Source organism: Mustelus asterias, chromosome 12 (assembly GCF_964213995.1).
Source record: "Mustelus asterias chromosome 12, sMusAst1.hap1.1, whole genome shotgun sequence".
Classification (NCBI taxonomy): domain Eukaryota; kingdom Metazoa; phylum Chordata; class Chondrichthyes; order Carcharhiniformes; family Triakidae; genus Mustelus; species Mustelus asterias.
In genome coordinates this window covers 105,874,091-105,896,168 of record NC_135812.1, presented here as the reverse complement: position 1 = coordinate 105,896,168, position 22,078 = coordinate 105,874,091, and the positions used below count along the sequence as shown (strand labels likewise).

At 42.9% G+C, this 22,078-nt stretch overlaps 1 protein-coding gene across 2 annotated transcripts in view; it reads right to left on the bottom strand.

Moving 5' to 3' along the window:
• ern1 (endoplasmic reticulum to nucleus signaling 1) overlaps positions 1–19,071 on the bottom strand; it is an 87,918-nt gene extending 68,847 nt beyond the window's left edge. Inside the window, exon 1 of one of the 2 annotated variants that reach the window (XM_078225811.1) lies at positions 18,905–19,071. In XM_078225811.1, the coding sequence (XP_078081937.1) occupies positions 18,905–18,979 (75 nt within the window). In that variant the 5' untranslated portion in view covers positions 18,980–19,071. The remainder of the gene's footprint in view (positions 1–18,904) is intronic. The other variant, XM_078225810.1, reaches the window with a different exon arrangement.
• Positions 19,072–22,078: the final 3,007 nt, after the last annotated feature.

The window sequence follows — 22,078 nt, the reverse complement described above, 5'->3', positions numbered from 1 at the left end:
AAAACCTTGCAATTCAGAGACAAGAATGTTGCCAATTGAGCCATTCCAAAGAGCAGATAAGGGTGAACCAACTTCTTGAACCGCTGCAGTCCATGTGAAGGAACTCCCAGAGTGTTGTTAGGTAGCGAGCTCCAGGATTTTGACACAGTGATGATAAAGGCACAGTGATATATTTCCAAGTCAGGACAGTGCTGAACTTGGAGGGGAATTTACAGGTGGTGGTGTTCCCTTGTACCTGCTGTGCTTGTCCTTCTTGGTGGTAAAGCTTATGTGATTGGTAGGTCCTATCAAAGAAGCCTTAACAAGTTGCTGCAGTATATCTGCGAACCGTGCGCACTGTAGCCAGTGTGTCAATGGTGGAGGCAGCCAATATTTAATGTGGTGGACAGAATGCCAATAGTTTAGCAATTTTGACTTATTATACAAGAATTGCAGATATACAGACCAGTCACTATTTGAGAGCTTCAATGAAGGATCGCATCCAATCTGCCTGAACAACATTTGTTTTGGCCGAGGTGGTATTGAGCTTCTTGAGTGCTGTTGAAGCTGCACTCATCCAGGCAAGTGGACAATATTCCATCACATTCTTCATTTATGCCTTGTAGATAGTCAAAAGGCTTCAAGGAATCAGAAGGTGAGTTAATTGCAATAGAATACCCAACCTCTGACCCGCTTTTGTAGCTGCAGTATTTAAGTTTCTAGTTAATGGTAACCCCAGGATATTTATGGTGAGAGATTCAGTGATGGTAATTCCGCTAAATGTCAAGGAGCTGTGGTTAGTTTCTCCCTTAATGGCAATGGTCATTGTCCGGCACTTGCAAGGAGTGAATATTACTAACCACTTATCAGCCCAAACCTGAATGTTGCCCAGTTCTCGCTGCATGCATGAACAGACTGTTCTTTTATGAAGTGTCGTAAATGGAACTTAAGACTACAATCACCTCCAAACATTCCCACTTTTGACCTTATCATGGAGGGACAGTAATTGAAGATGAAGATGGTTGGGTCCTGATAATCTCCCTCTAACAACATTATCATAGTTCATGCCAAGTATGGCTCCAAACAGTAGAGCGCTTTCCCCAATTCCCAGATATTTATCTGACATTAGTAGCCTTTTCAAAGCAATATAAGAATATCAGTACAGGAGGAGGAAATTTGGTGGCATAATGCTCTTCCAGCACTAACTGCATGTTACAATGTCCCTTTTACAATAGTAATTACATATTCAAGCTATCCATATGCCAGTGTTAGTTCCACACGGAAGCTGTGCCATGACATATTGAATCTTTGTTGACCTGTACTATTGTTGATTCAATGTGGAAACTTTCTATTCTATCACATTTGTCTGTTCTTTTTTGTTGTCACTTGTGTACAGATGCACCATAGAAAGCATTCTTTCTGGTTGTATCACAGCTTGGTATGGCTCCTACTCTGCCCAAGACCGCAAGAAACTACAAAGGGTCATGAATGAAGTCCAGTCCATCACTCAAACTAGCCTCCCATCCATTGATGACGCTGTCTATACTTCCCACTGTCTAGAAAAAGCAGCCAGCATAATCAAGGACCCCACACACCCTGGACATGCTCTCTTCCACCTTCTTCCATCGGGAAAAAAATACAAAATTCTGGGATCACGTATCAACCAACTCAAAACATAGAACATAGAACATAGAACATAGAACATTACAGCGCAGAACAGGCCCTTCGGCCCACGATGTTGCACCGACCAGTTATAAAAAAAAAAACTGTGACCCTCCAACCTAAACCAATTTCTTTTCGTCCATGAACCTATCTACGGATCTCTTAAACGCCCCCAAACTAGGCGCATTTACAACTGATGCTGGCAGGGCATTCCAATCCCTCACCACCCTCTGGGTAAAGAACCTACCCCTGACATCGGTTCTATAACTACCCCCCCTCAATTTAAAGCCATGCCCCCTCGTGCTGGATTTCTCCATCAGAGGAAAAAGGCTATCACTATCCACCCTATCTAAACCTCTAATCATCTTATATGTTTCAATAAGATCCCCTCTTAGCCGCCGCCTTTCCAGCGAAAACAATCCCAAATCCCTCAGCCTCTCCTCATAGGATCTCCCCTCCATACCAGGCAACATCCTGGTAAACCTCCTCTGCACCCTCTCCAAAGCCTCCACATCCTTCCTGTAATGTGGGGACCAGAACTGCACACAGTACTCCAAGTGCGGCCGCACCAGAGTTGTGTACAGTTGCAACATAACGCTACGACTCCTAAATTCAATCCCCCTACCAATAAACGCCAAGACACCATATGCCTTCTTAACAACCTTATCTACTTGATTCCCAACTTTCAGGGATCTATGCACACATACACCTAGATCCCTCTGCTCCTCCACACTATTCAAAGTCCTCCCGTTAGCCCTATACTCAACACATCTGTTATTCCTACCAAAGTGAATTACCTCACACTTCTCCGCATTAAACTCCATCCGCCACCTCTCGGCCCAACTTTGCAACCTGTCTAAGTCTTCCTGCAAACTACGACACCCTTCCTCACTGTCTACCACACCACCGACTTTGGTGTCATCAGCAAATTTGCTAATCCACCCAACTATACCCTCATCCAGATCATTAATAAATATTACAAACAGCAGTGGCCCCAAAACAGATCCCTGAGGTACACCACTTGTAACCGCATTCCATGATGAATATTTACTATCAACCACCACCCTCTGTTTCCTATCCGCTAGCCAATTCCTGATCCAATTTCCTAGATCACCCCCAATCCCATACATCTGCATTTTCTGCAGAAGCCTACCATGGTGAACCTTATCAAACAGCTTCTTCCCTGCTGCCATCAGACTTTTGAATGGACCTACCTTATACTAAGCTGATCTTTCTCCAGCTATGACTGTAACACTACATTCTCCACTCTCTCCTTTCCTTCTCTATGTATGGTATGCTTTGTCTGTATCGTGCGCAAGAAACAATAGTTTTCACAGTATACTAATACATGTGACAATAATAAATCAAGTCCAATACTTTAGCAAATTATTATACAAGAATTGTAGATATACAGACCAGTCGCTATCTGAGAGCTTCAATGAAGGATCTCATCCAATCTTCCTGAACAGCACTTGTTGTTGTTCTTTTCAACTCATGTGAATAAAATGAAGGGCATTTTTTTATTAACATAATTTACAGGTTATGTGAAAGTAGAGAACAGTCGTGTCAATATGTATATGTGTGACAAGAATTGTAATACAAGGCCATGCACAAAGACATATGTAGAATACCATGGTACAGCATAGTTACTTCTGCAAAAGAATCCTTCATCATGCATCACCCCATCTATAGTATTGGTAGCACAACATGCCACTAACTTTGACAAACAGTGGTCATTAAATGTTTTTCTTAACTTTATTTAAAGGGTGAGCAATGAGAAATAGTTATCTGCATAACACAGTAATTAGCCCCACTGCAGAACACTAGGACTTTACAATAACTACTATAGTAAAAGGGACACTGTAATAATTTTGTCTTACACTAATTAGACCCTGTAGCTACTTCCAAACAGTGGGTTTTTAGATAGAAACTCAATTTATGCAAATACTAATCAATAATGCAACCGCCACAAGCGGACGATTCAAATGTTGTGTATTAAAGTAGTTCCACAAAAGGGCATAAAATAATAGTGACATAAATAGAAATGTGTCGGTCCTATATGATGAATGAAGAGTTCATATTATCTAAATAGTAAAAGATTGCAGAGCTCTGAGGTTCACATGGATCTGGGTGTCTTAGTGCATGAATTGCAAAAGGCTAGTATGTAGGTACAGCAAGTAACTAGGAAAACTAATAGAATCATTTATTGAAAGAGTAATTGAATACAAAAGTAGGAGGTTATGCTTCAGTGATGCAGAGCACTAATGAGACCACGTGGGGTAGTGTGTACAGTATTGGTCGCCTTATTTAAGGAATGGTGCAAATGCATTGGAATCAAGGTTTACCGACCAATACCTGGAGTGGCTGGGTTGTCTTATGAGGGCAGGCTGACAGGCTAGGCTTGTATCCACTGGAGTTTAGAAGAGTGAAAGGTGACCTGATTTAAACCTTTAAGATCATGAGGGGTCTAACAGGGTGGATGTGGAGAGGATGTTTTTTCTTGTTGGAAAATCTAGAATTGGGGTTACTGTTTAAAAATAAAGTCAGCCTTTTAAAATGGAGATAGAACCATAGAAACCTTACAGTGCAAAAATAGGGCAGCCAGGCCATCGAGTCTGAATCGACCCTCCGAAAGAACATCCCAACCAGGCCCTCCACTCCACCCTCTCCCCATAACCCCGTGCATTTACCATGGCTAATCCACCTAACCTGCACATTTTGGCAACCAGAGCAACCAGAAGAAACTCACGCAGACATGGGGAGAACATGCAAACTCCACCCAGACAGTCACCCAAGGCCGGAATCAAACCACTGTTCCTCACCAGATGAGGCTTTTTTTTCTCTCAGAGGATTGAGTGTTTACGGAACACTCTTCCTGAAAAAGTTGCAAAAGCAGAATCTTTGATTATTTTTAAGGCCTATTAGATAGATAGATTCTTGTTAAGCAAGTGGGTGACAGGTTACGAGAGGTGGACGGAATGCAGATTTGAGGTTGCTATCAGATCAGCCATGATTTTATTAACTAGTAGAGCAGTCTCAAAGGGCCAAATGGCCTACTACTGCTCCTCGTTATTTTTTTTTAAGAACAAACTCCAAATCAGATGACTTACCAACATAAATCAGACAAACAGGTCGGAAGCTAATTTTTCACAACCCAAACTACTACAATGTCAAACGTAGGCCTCCCATATCCATGCAGAAAGCCTATTTCATTCACATTTTACTAAAATTTTGAAGGATTCTATATCTTCTAATGTAACAACCACATAAACAAAGCAGCTCCATTCTATCCATCTTTATCCATGTTGACTAAGTATTGTGACAAAACTGTGCCTTTAAGAAGTGTATCTGTGTCAAGTTTCTCGTGAACGAGATGTTAAGATCCAACTCCGTTTAAACAGTGTTGATTTGTCTACAACTGGCAGCCCACATGCTGAGCATGTAGAAGAATAACTGCTCCTAGTTATTGGGTGTTTGTTTTAATCTGAGTTAATGCAGTTGTGTTTTTTAGAGTTTGCCCTGGGGTTTTAGATTAGGATTGATTGACAAGAGTGTCATGTGAATGGGCAGACCTAGGCATAGAGAGAGAACAAGCAGGCAGTTGCTGTTTAAATTTGAAAGGAATAGCAGCTCTTTCTTTCTCCTTTTCTTTGGAAATTGAAGTGTGGGACCTGCTAGAAAATAGGTACCTTGTTCCAGAGGTCTGCAAAGCGCAACGGTGTTTTCTCCCTCTCTCTCTGGAGCTCTGCTGTGATGTGGAGATGCCGGCGTTGGACTGGGGTGAACACAGTAAGAAGTCTCACAACACCAGGTTAAAGTCCAACAGGTTTATTTGGTAGCAAATACCATAAGCTTTCGGAACGCTGCTCCTTTGTCAGATGGAGTGGAAATGTGCTCTCAAACAGTGCACAGCGACACAACATCAAATTACAGAATACTGATTAGAATGCGAATCCCTAAAGCCAGCCAGGTCTTAAAGATACAGACAATGTGGGTGGAGGGAACATTAAACACAGGTTAAAGAGATGTGTATTGTCTCCAGACAGAACAGCTAGTGAGATTCTGCAAGCCCAGGAAGCAAGCTGTGGGGGCTACTGATAATGTGACATAAATCCAACATCCCGGTTTAGGCCGTCCTCATGTGTGCGGAACTTGGCTATCAGTTTCTGCTCAGCGACTCTGCGCTGTCATGTGTCGTGAAGGCCGCCTTGGAGAACGCTTACCTGAAGTTCCAAGGCTGAATGCCCGTGACTGCTGTAGTTATTTTGCTATAGTTAGACTGTATTGTTAAATAAAGTTTGTTTTGATAAAAGCTTCCGAGTGGGTCAATAAAATCCCACCTGGAGCAGAACACCTTCTGCTCACACTAATGCCAAAATCAAAAATAGTTGGGGTCCAGTCTAACTTTGTAATATACCGTGGGAATTTCTATTCTGATCCCTAACAGTATATAACTCATTTATATATTCAATTTGCTATTAGATTAAGGGAAAAAAATCAGAGTGTTAGTCATACAATGCTTTTTACTAGCTCCCCAGTCAATTAGTGTTTCTTCTATGCGGTTTCAATTATCACAGTCTAGCTACAGTATTTGAATATAGCTACTGGACCTTCAGCTGGAATCACTTCAAATGGCAAAATGTATTTAAGCCTCATTTACTAAAAAGATAGGTCTGTGTTTCATTTAGAGAACCTGCTACAGCTCTGCACTGCCTTTTCACAGCATTAAGGAAAGTTCAGCTGAATCACACCTTTGTAAATCAGTGCCAGCTTTCTAATCTGGGTTGTAGAATATACACTATTTTTGTCCAAGTCACTTGCTTTCAAGGAGAAAAACACAAGATGAAAGATAACATCAAGAAAAGGGCCAGTTGCAAATATCTAACATAAAAGCCACATTAGACCATTTGTTCCAAACTCAAGATTGTGTCAGTAATATTTCTCAGGTGAAACATAAGTAATGCTGTCTCCACACCAGCCAGCACTGGCAGGTTCCTTTAACCAATGTTTTTCTTACCTTTCGATGCAGCTAGAAGCCAGGTGAAACAAGGCAATCCAAATAATGTCTTCATTTGAAAATAAAAACTAGAGATACTGCATCTTTCACATTCTCAGGATATCCCAAAGTACATCACAAGCAATCAATTACTTTCTGTTGAGAAAATCAGACACGAGGACTGGAGTAGGCCTTGTAGCCCCTTAAGTCTGTTCCACTCAACGAACAAAGAAAAGTACAGCACAGGAACAGGCCCTTCGGCCCTCCAAGCCTGTGCCGATCATGATGCCCTAACTAAACTAAAAAACAAACCTTCTGCCCTTACTCAGTCCCTCTATTCACTCCCTATTCATGAACCCATCCAGATGCTTCTTAAATGTTGCTAATGTGCCTGCTTCCACCAGCCCCTCTGGCAGCGCGTTCCAGGCACCCACCACTCTGAAAAACTTCCCCCGCACATCTCCCTTAAACTTTCCCCCTCTCACCTTGAACCTGTGCCCCCTTGTAATTGACACTTCCACCCTGGGAAAAAGCCTCTGACTATCCACCCTCTCTATGCCTCTCATAATTTTGTAAACCTCTATCAGGTCTGCCCTCAGCCTCTGTCTTTCCAGTGAAAACAATCCTAGTTTATTCAACCTCTCCTCATAGCCAACACCCTCGAGACCAGGCAACATCCTGGTCAACCTTCTTTGCACTCTCTCCAAAGCTTCAACATCCTTCTGGTAGTGTGGTGACCAGAACTGCACGCAATACTCCAAAAGTGGCCTAACCAAGGTTTTATATAGCTGCAATAAGATCTTGGCCAACATGTGACATAACTCCATGTATCTACTGCCTTTGCTACATGTCCCTAATACCTTTGGTGAGGATAAATCTCACTCTCAAATTTAAAATTTAGCAATTGAGTTAGCATCAAATTGTAAAGAGATTTTCAAATTTCGGCCACCCTTTGCTAGTGAGAAGTGTTTAACATGCCCATTATCACTAATCTATCTCGAGCCACTCAATTTCCTAGCCAGCTCAAAAATTTGCCTACAAAAATACTAACCATTTTACAGGCAAATTTGGCAGCCTACATGCATAAAACAAGGAACCACATAGAGCAATTGCTTGTCAATTGTTTCAGTTATGGTTGTTAAGGGATAAATGTTGGCCAAAATTGGTTTAATACCTAGTCTTTGAAAAAGTACATGTGATTATATACGCTGATCTGAACAAGCAGAGCAGGACTTCCATTTAACATCTTACCTAACAGACGCACATCAGTAAAATGCAAATATCTGAACATCGATTTCTGCTACAGTCATGCTTTAGTTTCGGTCTATGCTCAGAATAATCAGCAAATGCTTACTTTACCCTTGAAGTTTACTCTGTATTACTTGAAAATTATTGGGAATAAATAGGATAACAGACAGAACACTGACAGCTCCAAATGTCTAATTGCACTTGTTCTTAAAAAAGAAATGTTCATCTTAGTTGGAATGGCATGTGGATCAATTGATGCATTGTATCTCTGTACAGCAGTGGCTAAGGTTGTTTCCTCAATTCCTCAATATGATATTTTGCAAACTAGCTAAATCATTTGAAAGGCAAAATGCTTTACAGGTAAAAACTGTACATTCATCTACACTCCTCCCTTACATTTCCTACAGCCCATTATTGAGTTATACAAGATGTTAGCATACACACTAATACATGGTCAAAAAGGTGGGAAAGAAGTGACTAAAGACAGCAAGTTAACTTCTGGATTTCATCCGATTCATCAAAATGGCTACCACTTCAACACTACAACAGAGCAGCCAGCACTTAATTATAAACATCTAGAGGATCTATTAAACTGCAACCGAAGTAGAAAAATAAACAAGACTATGAAGGATGTGAAAGATCCATTAATACATTTGTTCTTGTATTTTTAGCTCTTTTGCGAGACTGAAATATTTAAATCTTTCAGCACTTGATGAACCTGTCATATTTCAAATGGCACACATTGGGCTGAATTTTGAGGCCATGAAGTCGGAGGCAACCCCATCTCAGCTGCTTGAGGGGAACCAAGCCTGATTTTATTCACATCTTAGAGCTAAAGAATTGCCCTCAGGGCACACACAGGTGGTTACTACTGTAACTGCACCGGGCCAAGTAACGCAGCAAGGGTAGGGTAAGAGGAGCAAGAGGTTATCGGGGAAGGCCGAAGATGACTGATGAAGACTGCAGGGGTAACCACTCCCACTGGGGAGGGCCCCTTCCGTTGGCCAGAGTGCCTGATTAGTGGCCCACCCCCACCACCCAAGCCCACAGGGAAGCCACCTGGGTTCACCAGGTAACCCCATGCAATGTCAGTTGCAGTTAGAAGATGCCAATTGGCCATCCTCTATCTTCCCCATGACTGGCTAAATGCCATAGCAGTAGCAAGGGGATGGGCACTGCACTCTGGCTCCCCCTCTTGATTTTTGAGCTCCCCCCAATCATAGTCCCGCAGGTCCCATAAAATTCAAACTATTGTTCCTGTTGCATAAGCTTAAGGATATTCTGCATTTTCCTAACATTAGCTGCAAAGGAGCAGCATAGAATATTAACTTGTATTGAATTTGCTTTATAAGCACAGAAACATGACAACAATTGATGGTTTATAGGACATGTACACTTGTTTCATTAATGAGGGGTTTCCAACTCCCATGACTCCAGAAGATACTATGAACCTATACAGGAAGTGGGAGATGAAGCAATAGCAACCTCAAATGACAACGTCAGAGGTTAATTTGCGCACCATACTTGGGGTCCCAGTGTGCCATAAAACACCTGGGATGAAGGCTAAACAAGTTGTTTTAATATTTATTGCTTCCTGAATTTTCACTTTATATATTTTCCACAGTATTGTCCAAAGTGCACACTACCTTCCTTTCCAGGCCCGTTCTACTGGGTGTCTCTTCCTTTTCCCTGCTTCAATGCCAGTGGCACACTTTTCAAACATTACTGCTCAGACCTCTGGAATTCCCTGCCCAAACTCTTCATAACCTTCAAAGACTTCCTCTTTGACCTCATCAGGACTAACCCCCATCTGATTATTCTCAAACAACATTTTTGTAGTCCAAACTCACCTTCCCTCTCCTTGTAAAACAAATGAGAGATTTCAAAGTGAAATGTACCACACAAACTGCAGTAGAAGCAAAATAAAATTCACCTTCATCAGACAACCTTTACAAATATTTACCTGCCTTGACTTGGTTTCCATATATAATGTCACCAATCTTTTAGGTCAGGTTCTCCATGTTTGAACAGACTGCTAGTTTTGTTCAATTCAGGAGTTAATCCTTTGACCTTGCAATGAACAAACTAGCAGCTGCATTTCCTATGTTACAGACAGGAGGGAGGATTAATTTAAATTGCATTAATTTTGCCCCCCACTTTCCATCTATCAACATAAAGGTGCTTTGATTTGTTTCCGTCTTTATAACCCGTGATATATTTACACAGTTTTCTATTAATAACCCCACAGCCAAATCAAGGGTTAATTAATTTGTTCAAAACATGAAAGGAGGAACAAATATTGCCTCCACACTCAGACAGTAAAGAGAGGGATAGAGAAAAGAAGGTTTTACAGTATAGAGACCATGGAGAAAATAAATATTGATTCACATGGGTTCCAGAGTCCAGAATCAAAGTGGGTTGAAAACTGATGCTGGATAATTCACTTTTCCAGTGGTGTTAACTTCACACAATGAGATAGGCATACAGAGATGAATCAATCTTGTAGATGATGGTACAGAATTTCCTGCAGAAGCAGAGTAAATGTGGGCAAGTTTTTCACCTGGGCAAAGCACCATATCTTCTTTTTAAGTTTAAGTTTATTTATTAGTGTCACGAGTAGGCTTAACACTGCAATGAAGTTACTGCAAAAAAACACTAGTCACCACACTCTGGTGCCTGTTCGGGTACACTGAAGGAGAATTTAGCATGGCCACTGCACCTAACCAGCACATTTTTGGATTGTGGAAGGAAATCGGAGCACCCAGAGGAAACCCATGCAGACACGGGGAGAATGTGCAAGCTCCACACTTTCTGTGAGGCAGCTACCTAGATGGGAAACAATAGACTGAGCTATGCAGTTCCACAAGCCAGAGTCCCATGTCACATAATTCTCACATTTCTACCATCGTTGACAAAGGATATGCATCGATCGTCTGGTTTCCACAGACTGTTAAATGTCTCAGCAATTAGAAATTGAAAGGAAGCTTGTGCAGTCTTTGTCTCAGCAGACAATCCATCTCCTATTGGCCAGCCTGGATTAATAAATGCTCTCTTTGAAGTTGAGCCGTGCAGTCCTCAGGTGGCTGTTAGTGCCTCCTCAGAGATAACGAGGTGCCCGTTTTCTAAAAGCAGCCAGGTAGCTTCTTTTGTTCAGGGTTCAGCGACAGACATTGGTTCAACAAAGGTCTTTGTTCAGTTTTAAAAGTTTAGAAATAGCAATGAGCATATATATAAATATTAGAGAAATAAGGTGTGACATCTTAGTCCCTCACACCTACAATATAACAGAGAGTAATATTTACAGTACTTGCCGAGTATTTCCAGCATTTTCTGGGATTTTTATTCCAGATTTCCAGCATCTACAATATCTTGCTTGTCTGCGAAAACGTACTTCACTGGCTGTAAAGCACTTTGAGATGTCCTAAGATTTTGAAAAGTGCTCCATAATGCAGATTTTAATTTTACCTCAACTCAAACGGGAACAGATCCATTTTCTAAACTTCAGTCGCAGATCAACAACTATTCCAAATTCAACGTAGGTGGGACAAACACAGCAACTTTATACAATAGCCTGTAGATAATCTCACAAAAGAGCTGGAATAATGATGCAGTTTAGCCTGTTTCGTAATTAAGACATGTAATTGAAGACCAAGTTCAGGGCATTCATCCAATCTTTTTTTTGAGATTTAAGTAATAAAGTACCACTTTTAATTAAATGTTCGCTACGAAATTTCAATGCAATTTTCCCCATTCCATCCTATTTTATGACTAGACAGTATGTTATTATACTGGACCTTTTGGACTAAGTGACAAATAGTCCAGTCATGAAAAATACTAAATGCAAGAAACAAAGTGTGACAATGTGTTGAACGTCTGATATATAGCAGTGAAAAACTATAACTTGGAATTTTATGGAACCTTTCAGATCCTCTGGAAGTCCCAAAACACTTCACAGCCAATTAAGTACTGCACTTCTGAAGTGCAAACATTGCTGTTACACAGGCAAAAGCAGCAGCTAATGTGCTCACAGCATGCTTGCAAAAACAGCAGAGATAAATTTGCTTGTGACTACAATCTTTATGCTGCAAATTCCCAATTGCAGTCCTCTGGGGAGGCAAGAGGAGAAAAGGCACAACTCACCCCATTTAGCTCGGGCACACTCGGGAGCAGCAGACAGGCTGCTATTGGCAGAAGCCTGAATGCAAGTTGCCCACCCATTTCTTTATCGCAAATGGAGAAGGATCACAAAAGAAAAGTTTTTTAAAAATTCCTTTTCTCACATGATAAATAGCTTCTGATCAAAAGAACGTGTAATTCTGTCCTGCAATGCTTTTTAGAATTTGCCCGTTATTAGAAGAGCTCTTTCAATTACATCGAATGAACTACTTTTTGAAATAGAATCACTGTCATAATACAAAGAAACAAGAAGAACAGTACAGCAGAGGAACAGGCCTCTTGGCCCTCCAGGCCTGCGCCAATCATGTTGTCCTATCTAGACCAACCGCGAATATCCCTCTATGCCCCATTTGTTCATATGCCTATCAAGATAGGATAATGTAAGAAAATATTGGCCAGGGCAGCAGGGTGCACTCCCCAACACTTCTTCATAAGTGCACTTTGGGGATTCTTGCATCCACCAGAGAAGATGGGGCCTCAATTTAACATTTGATCTGAAAGATGGCACCTCCATTAATGTAGCACTGCCTCAGTACAGCACTGGTGTATTAGCCTAGATTTTATGGTCAAGTCTCTTGAGTGGGGCTTGAACCCACAACCTTTTGATTCAGAGTGCTACCAGCTGAGCCATGGCTGATCGCATTATTCATCCTGCTGCAAGATCCCTTCAACACCTTTTCCTTCATCCACCTGTCTGATCTAATTCCTGGCTGCTGCTGCTCAATTCCCAGGAAGGAGGTAAAAAGCAATAAACAAAAACATATCAATAACTGAACTATGCCATCTAGATTCTGCACTAAAAATGTACAGTGCATGGCACTCAGCAAAATAAACCTTTCAATGGTTTGTTCGATGGTATGAGGAGACATTAAAATACACAATTCATTTGTGCAAGCGAAACATCTGATCATACTGCTAGCACCTGCAACATACCACTATTGACAGTGATCCAAAACCAGAATGAAACAGCTAGAAATGAGCTGCCAGCTCCTAATTTAAAGGCCACCTGCACCACTTTGAGCTGTGAAAGAGGATAAATGCTTAACCCATTCACATACAAACCATAACATTAGAGATTATTTCAAATCATTTTAATACAGGCTCACTACCATTCCATGTATTACAGAACAGCAAAGGCTGACAATTTTCTACAATCTTGTTGAACTGCTACAATTCAGTTACTCAAATGAGACCCCAACAGGCTGTCTCTGGAGGAATGTAAAGATCCCACGGCACTAATCAAAGAGCTCTTCAGATGTCATGGCCAACAATCTACATTCATTCAAATGCCAATGAGAACATCAGTAATCTATTTCTAATATGTGCCTAAGGCATTTTTGAGATATGTAATAAGGCAAAATAGAAAAATAAATACAATTTCCTTGTCACAAAGGTTTAGCATTAGTTCTGAAAACCTAATAATTAAGTCATTTTCTCAGTCCTTTTCCAAATTAACCCCAATTACATTTTTTTGTAATAACAGTAGAAGGCAATCTATGCGTGACTTTGGGCAATTTTAACAAAGGAACCACAGTAAGCAGGACTGCATTAAAAGGACAGATTAACAGAATGGATGCGTTACCATGTGTGGTAATGAGCTACACAGATTACTCTTGTGATCTGCAAGAATTAGTTGCGTCATTTAGGATGGTTTGTACAACTAGTTTCAACATCCCACAGCATCTGAAAGACAAGTTTTAAAAACACAGCAAGTGTTCAAACTGAGCACAAGATCACACTTAATTGTAATGTCCTGTAGGTCTCTGACAGCTGTCTTGACAAATACATGAATAGAATGGGAATAGAGGGATATGGGTCCTGGGATGGGTAGGGGGTTTTAGTTCAGTTGGGCAGCATGGTCGGTGCAGGCTTGGAGGGCTGAAGGGCCTGTTCCTGTGCTGTAATTTCCTTTTTGTTCTATATTGCTTCAAGTCATACAATGAATGTTCAGACAATAGGCCATTGACCTGAAATGTTAATTTTGTTTCCCACCCCACAGATGTTGTCAAAACCATTGGGTATTTACAGCATTTTCTGTTTTTACTTTAAATTTACAATATCTGCAGTATTTTGCTTTCATACCAGTTTGATAAGGTTTCCAAGGACAGACTGGTAATACAATACAATCTTTATACAAACATCAGGAAACGGGGTGGGGAATTGTAGAAAAAGTTGTGTCTGGGTTCACAAGTACAGGTCACTCAAGGAAAAAAAGATACGTATGGCCTTGTGCTGACTGTGTGAAAGTGCCTGCTGTGCTACAATGTACTGCTTTCGCAAGTGCACAGTAGCAAAATAATACAAGCAATGGAAAATGGGTTAGACAGCATGAGTGGCACACTGAAACCTTCATGCTGCTTTAACCAAGCGGCAAGGTGAAGGTTTGATCCCACAATAAACTGGTCCCCAATCTCAACTCAGAGTCTTCAGGGAAAGAGTGCCAGCTCGCTCCTCAAAGGCACAGGAAATTAAGCAGCATAGTCACTACCAGGCAATTTTAAGAGCAACACTGACAGAATATTAGATGGAGGGAATCATAGAAACCCTACAGTGCAGAAGGAGGCCATTCGGCCCATCGAGTCTGCACTGACCACAATCCCACCCAGGCCCTACCCCCACATATTTACCCGCTAATCCCGCTAACCTACGCATCTCAGGACTCTAAGGGGCAATTTTTAACCTGGCCAATCAACCTAACCCGCACATCTTTGGACTGTGGGAGGAAACCGGAGCACCCGGAGGAAACCCACGCAGACACGAGGAGAATGTGCAAACTCCACACAGACAGTGACCCCAGCCGGGAATCGAACCCAGGACCCTGGAGCTGTGAAGCAGCAGTGCTAACCACTGTGCTACCGTGCCACCCAAAGGGTGCATAGCTTAGGGAAACCAAAAGGAGGGAGAAATCACTCAAAAAAACATACACAGATTAATCCCAAGACATATGTGGCAGTTTTGTTGGGAATGCAATACACCCACACCTTTCCTGGAAACCTTGCCTGTGTAAACACTACACTTTACAATCTGCTTCACAAGTGTGCACAAACCTCAATCCTGATACACACGTCCAAATTTGCTGAAAAATGTCACCTTTACACCAAGCACTTAATAAGAACAATTAGATATTTTGCAGGTGGTTGGCAATGGATTAATTTTACTAAGCACAACAAAATAACCTAATTGAGGGAACACTATGCTTGGGCCAAGGTCTTGTATTAGGCTGTTATGTTTGGTTCAGGAATTCTATACAATGGGAAATGGCAAGTGCTCAAAACTGGGGAATGTCATGCGTGGTCAGGTATCTGTTTCCCTGACATCAATTTTATCACTTTCATGTAAGTAGTGTACTATGTTCCATTTCTGTCTCCAGCAGTACTCAGTGTGCCCAATAAGTGGTACCAGAGGCTTTCTTTGAAGTATAAATCAGATGCAATTACTGTCAACAGATGAGTTTTATTTCTGTAACCGCATTTTTGATCAGTTTTGACAGCTCATTACATTGCTGTGTAAGTCCGGCATTAGGAACCAAGTTGAAGGGAAAGGCAGTTTCTGTCAGAGTCTTCAAAGAGTTTTAATTTAAAAACTTATTGAAGGTATTTAGCTCATTTGCAGTAATTGAGGCATAATACTAAAATATGACAAAGAACAGCCTTAGTAGGGGACCCTCAGTACAAAGAATTACAACCACTTCTTAACCAGAACCGAACACTTCAAAACCACATCAAGGAATAATAGTGTAGTAGAGATTCTTCCCGTTTCCAATTTCTAGTTGATGGACCCTGATACAGGACAGCACAATGAACAAATTAAAAATTAAGCAAAAATGGCTCCACAAGTGTCTAGAAATGCAGGTCACTAGCACTTCAATGAGCTGCGATACGGATGCAAGGACATCAGTTCTAACCCTCATTCCAACCGACGCAAGTGCTGAGTTTGTGGTTATGCATTTAGAAGGTGGGACAAAGCAGAAAAGCACTTCCAGTGAGGAAGAAAAATTAGGAGCTGGTTACCAAAGACCATTCTCCTGACAACCAGTTAAAACTTCAGAGCACTCGAGCAGAATATTATTTAAATAGAGGGACTTGGGTGTCCTTGTACATGACCACAAAAAGTGAGCAGACTGGTACAACAAGTAATTAGGAAGGTAAATGGAACATTGGTCTTTGATGCAATGGTGGATTATAAAGTAGGGAATTCTTGCTACAATTCTATCGGGCATCGGTGAGGCCACACCTAGACCACAGCATAGTTTTGGTCTCTTTGTTTAAGGAGGGATATGCTTGCACTGGAGGCAGTTCAGAGAAGGCTCGCAAATCGAATCCTGGGATGCAGGGGGATCTCATAAGAAAAGGTTCAGCCTATACTATTTGGAGTTTACAAGAACGAGGTGTGATCTTATTGAAATATACAACATTCTCAGTGGGTTTGACAGGGTGAGATGCTGAGAGCATGCTTCCCCTTGTGGGGTGAAATCTAGAATTAGAGGGTGGAATTTCAAAATAAGGGGACTCCCATTTAAGAACAAGATGAAAAGAATTGTCTTCTCTCAGAGGATCTTTAATATTTGGAACTCTCATCCAGAGATACGTGAGGCTGGGGCAATGAATACGGTCAAGATTGAGTTAGACAGATGTTACATCTGTAAGGTAGACAGCTTCCACCTTTTTCCATCAGGAAAAAGATACAAAAATCTGCGATCACGTACCAGCCAACAGGAAAACAGTTTCTTCCCTGCTGCCAATAGACTTTTGAATGGACCTACCTTATATTAAGTTGATCTTTCTCTACACCCTAGTTATGACTGTAACACTATTCTGCACCCCATCCTTTCCTTCTCCCCTATATGCTCTATGAATGGTATGTTTTGTCTGTATAGCTCGCAAGAAACAATACTTTTCACTGTATCCCAATACATGTGACAATACCTTTCACTGTATCCCAATACATGTGACAATACCTTTCACTGTATCCCAATACATGTGACAATACCATATCAAATCAAATCAAAAGGGGGGCAGGCAGGAAACTGGAGTTATGCCACAATCAAATCAGCCATGATCTTATTGACTGGCAGAGCAAACTTGAGGAGCCAAATTGTTTACTCCTGTTTCGTTTTCTTATGTTATGTTCTTAGAGATGCATACCTGTCTGCCTTCTCACCCTGTAAGAATGCAATGTAACGAACGCCCACAGAACATTATGTACATTAGCTTGAAGAAACAAACCATAAATTGCTCTTCAAAATTATTTCCTCTGCTTTCTGCCAACTTTCTTTGCTTTCTACTTTCTCTCCTGAAGGTCAGTTTTTATGCTGAGGTTTGCTGGACAGTTCATTTTTCCACCTCTGTCCGAGGGGTGGCACAGTGGTTAGCACTGCTGCCTCACAGCACCAGGAACCCCGGTTCAATTCTCGACATGGATCACTGTCTGTGCAGAGTGTGCACATTCTCCCAGTGTCTGAGTGGGTTTCCTCCAGGTGCTCCAGTTTCCTCCCACAGTCCGAAAGACGTGCTGGTTAGGTGCATTGACCATGCTAAATTCTCCCTCAGTGTAGCCAGAGTGTGGCGACTAGGGGATTTTCATAGTTAATTCATTGCAGTGTTAATGTAAGCCTACTTGTGACACTAAGAAATAAACAAACTTAAACTCGATCAGAATATCCCTATCACTGTTTTCGGTGAGAATGGTTCAATGCATGGGAATAGATTGCAACACAAGACTTGTGCATTAAGTCATAAGCAAGTTGACTCTGGCCTAACTGAATGCCTTCACGAGTACAAATGGAGAGATGGTTATAGCATCTGCAGCTGAGTTTCAACAGCACACAACAGTTACGCCCAGCGCTGTGCCTGCATAATGTACATATATGATCTACAAGATCCACAAAAACTCAGCAAGTTTACTTCAACAGCATTTCCCTCACTTCACTCCCCTCTAACTGCTACCATCAAGAACAAGAGCAATAATGTTTTGGGAGCACCATCATCTCCAGGTTCCCCTGACAAGTCACGCACCAACCCGTTTTAGACACTGTCACTGGGTCACCATCTGGAATTCCAGACCTGTCAGTGAACCAGCAACATAAAGACTGCAGTTGTTCATACAGTCCCCAGTGCAGGAGGCCATTTGGCCCCATTGAGTCTGCACTGACCCTCCAACAGAGCATCTCACCCAAGCCCTATCTCTGTAACTCTACGTTATTTACTCCACTAATTCGATTAATTTACACATCTTGGGACACTAAGGGGCAATTTAACATGGCTCCTAATCCACCTAAACTGCACATCTTTGGACCATGGGAGGAAATCAGAGCACTGGAGAAAACCCACGCAGACACGGGGAGAACGTGCAGACTCCACACAGACAGTGACCCAAGCCGGGAATCGAACCCGGGACCTTGGCTCTGTGAGGCAGCAGTGCTAACCACTATCCACCCACCTGCTCAGGACAACCAGAGATAGGCGAAGATGGTGCTACACACCACACCAAGTTTTAATAAAAATGAAGATGCCTCTCGGTGTGATTTATTGTGTGGGAGTGAAGAGGATTAGAGAGAGCTCAGTTCTGACATAAAGCCTTTCACATTGCCCCCCACTCGGATCATTCTGCAATCTTGTGCCATGGAAGCAGAGGCTTCATCTCCCATTGCTGCTGGGATGGAGACGCTGAACACACCGCGGGAAGGATCAGCTCCTCACACCCGCCACAGGGCAGCTTTCCACCGGCTGTAACCGCAGCAGAGAGCGGGGCCTCGGGCCCAGAGCCGCTGCCGAGGCCTGTCACCCTCACAAGCCTTTCCTCCCTCCCCCGCCCGTCGGCGCCTTAGCCCCGGTCCGCACTCACCTTCCCCGGCAGCAGCCACCACAGCAACAGGCTGAGGACCAGCAACGAGACGCGAGGAGGCCGAAGCCCGGCCATGGCCACGCTGCTGTCGCTCGGTGAACACCCGCCCCACGCGCTCTCTCTCTCTCTCAGCCTCCCGCTCGAGCCAACGGAACCCAGCGGCCGGCTCCGGAGGCGGGGGGAGGGGCCACCGGCTATCCATCATCGGGGAGGGCGGGGCCAGCTCCGGGGGGAGGGGCCACCGGCTGTCCATCATCGGGGAGGGCGGGGCCAGCTCCGGGGAGGGGCGGGGCCCCGGCTGTCCATCATCGGGGAGGGCGGAGCCTACTCTTTGGGCGGGGCTCAGGATATCTGGCAACCAATAGCAAGGGGGCGGGCCATGTGTCCGCCATCCAGCTGCAAGGGGCGGGGCCAGTCCCCGCCAATCAACTGCAAGGGGTGGGGCATGTGTCTGCCAATCAACGACAGGAGGCGGGACAGAAGATAGGAGCAGGAGGAGACCATTTGGCCCTTAGAGCCTGCTCCACCATTCATTACTCAACAGCCTAATCCTGCTTCTTCCCCATAACCTTTGGTCCCATTCGCCCCAAGTGCTATATCCAGCCGCCTCTTGAATACATTCAATGTTTTGGCATCAACTCTTTCATGTGGTAATGAATTCCACAGGCTCACCACATCCAAAGATGTGCGGGTTAGGTTGATTGGCCATGCTAAAAATTGCCCTTAGTGTCCTGAGATGCGTAGGTTAGAGAGATTAGTGGGTAAATATATAGGGATATGGGGGTAGGGCCTGGGTGGGTTTGTGGTCGGTGCAGACTCGATGGACCGAATGGCCTCTTTCTGTACTGTAGGGTTTCTATGTTTCTTTGGTGGAGAAATGTCTCCTCATCTCCGTCCTAAATGATCTACCCCGAATCCTCAGACTGTGATCCCTGGTTCTGGACACCCTAAGAAGTCTCTCAACACCAGGTTAAAGTCCAACAGGTTTATTTGGTAGCAAAATCCACTAGCTTTCGGAGTGCTGCTCCTTTGTCTTAAGGAGCAGCGCTCCAAAAGCTAGTAGATTTTGCTACCAAATAAACCTGTTGGACTTTAACCTGGTGTTGTGAGACTTCTTACTGTGTTGACCCCAGTCCAACGCCGGCATCTCCATATCTGGACACCCCCTACCATCGGGAACATCTTCCCTGCATCTACCCTAAAGTAAAGTAAAGTTTACTTATTAGTCAGAAGTAAGACTTACATTAACACTACAATGAAGTTGCTGTGAAATTACCCTAGTCACCACACTCCAGCGCCTGTTCGGGACAATGCACCTAACCAGCACACCTTTCAGATTGTGGGAGGAAACCGGAACACCCGGAGGAAACCCACGCAGACACGGGGAGAACGTGCAAGCTGCACACAGACAGTGTGGAGTCTAGTCCTGTTAGAATTTTATAAGTCTCTCTGAGATCCCCCTTCAATTCGTCTGAATTCCAGCAAAAACAATCCTAACTTCGTCAATCTCTCCTCATACATCAGTCCCGCCATCCCCGGAATCAGCCTGGTAAACCTTTGCTGCACTCCCTCGAGAGCAAGAACATCCTTCCTCAGAAATGTCAATTCATGTTGTCAGCCAATCAATGACAAGTGGCAGGGAATTATCCACCAATCAGAGAGACCTGTGTCCAGTGGCCTCCCCCTGGGATCATGCAGGGCAGAAGAGGCCCTTCAGCCCATCGAGTCTGCACCAACACGTGAGAAACACCTGAACTCCCACCTATTCCCATCAACTAGCACTTGGCCTATGAATGGTGTGTTTTGTCTGTATAACGCACAGGAAACAATACTTTTTATTATTGTCACGTGTACATGTGACAATAATAAATCAAATCAAAATCGTAGCCCTCAATATGCTCATCCAGGATGTGAGGCAACCTACCTCTACCACTCTCCCAGGCAGCTTATTCCAGACCGTCACCACCCTCTGGGTAAAAATGGTTTTCCTCACATCTCACCTAAACCTCCTGTCCCTCACCTTGAACCTATGTCCGCTTGTGACTGACCCTTCAACTAAGGGGAACAACTGCTCCTTATCCACTCTGTCCATGCCCCTCATAATCTTGTACATCCCAATCAGATCAGCCCTCAGTCTTCTCTGCTCCAACAAAAACAACCCAAGCCTACCCAACCTCTCTCCATAACTCAAATTCTCCATCCCAGGCAGCATCCTGGTGAATCTCCTCTGCACTCCCTCCTGTGCGATCACGTCCTTCCTATAATGTGGCAGCCAGAACTACACAAAGTACTCTAGCTGTGGCGTCACCAAAGTTCTATGCAACTCCAACATGGTTTCCTTATTTTTATAATCTATGCCTTGATTGATAAAGGCAAGTGCCCCATATGCCTTTTTCACCACTCTACTAACATGCCCTTCTGTCTCCAGAGATCTATGGACAAACAAGCCAAGGTCCCTGTGTTCCACAGAACTTCCTAGTGTCATGCCGTTCATTGAATACTTCCTTGTCAAATTACTCCTTCCAAAGTGTAGCTCCTCACACTTTTCAGGCTTACATTTTATCTGCCACTTATCTGCCCATTTCACCATTTCGTCTATATCTTCTTGTAACCTAAGCCTCACTGTTAACCACCCGGCCAACCTTTGTGTCATCTGCAAACTTACTAATCTTACTCCCGAGGTAGGAGCACGGGAATGTAACCAATGAGTTGATTTTTTTTTTATTAACCTAGGGCAAAGTGAATTTTTATTCTGCCAGATGGCATTGTGCTCATTACGATGTACAAGTCTATCATGAAAGTCACATTTAAAAATTGTAAAATGTAAACACATAGCTAAAAAGACAACAAACACTTTATGTAAACAAAATTATAATGCCACATTACAAAATATAATGAAATAACACCTCCATAACTTTTCAAAGCTAATACTTGTGAAGATATCTTCTGCGTCTGTTAGGTTGCAGCATAAAGCAGAGTGTTTAATGATTGTCAATGGGTCTTATTGTTTAATGATTAGTGTCCTACCTGAATAATCCCTCATTTCAAAAAAGAAGAATGGGATGCGATTTGATATAAATTCAATATAAAAGTCAGTAGAGCAAGTCTCAGAGGTGGAAAAGTTTAGACACGGAGGATGCATCCTATTTAGATTAAAGTTCTTCCTACATCCGC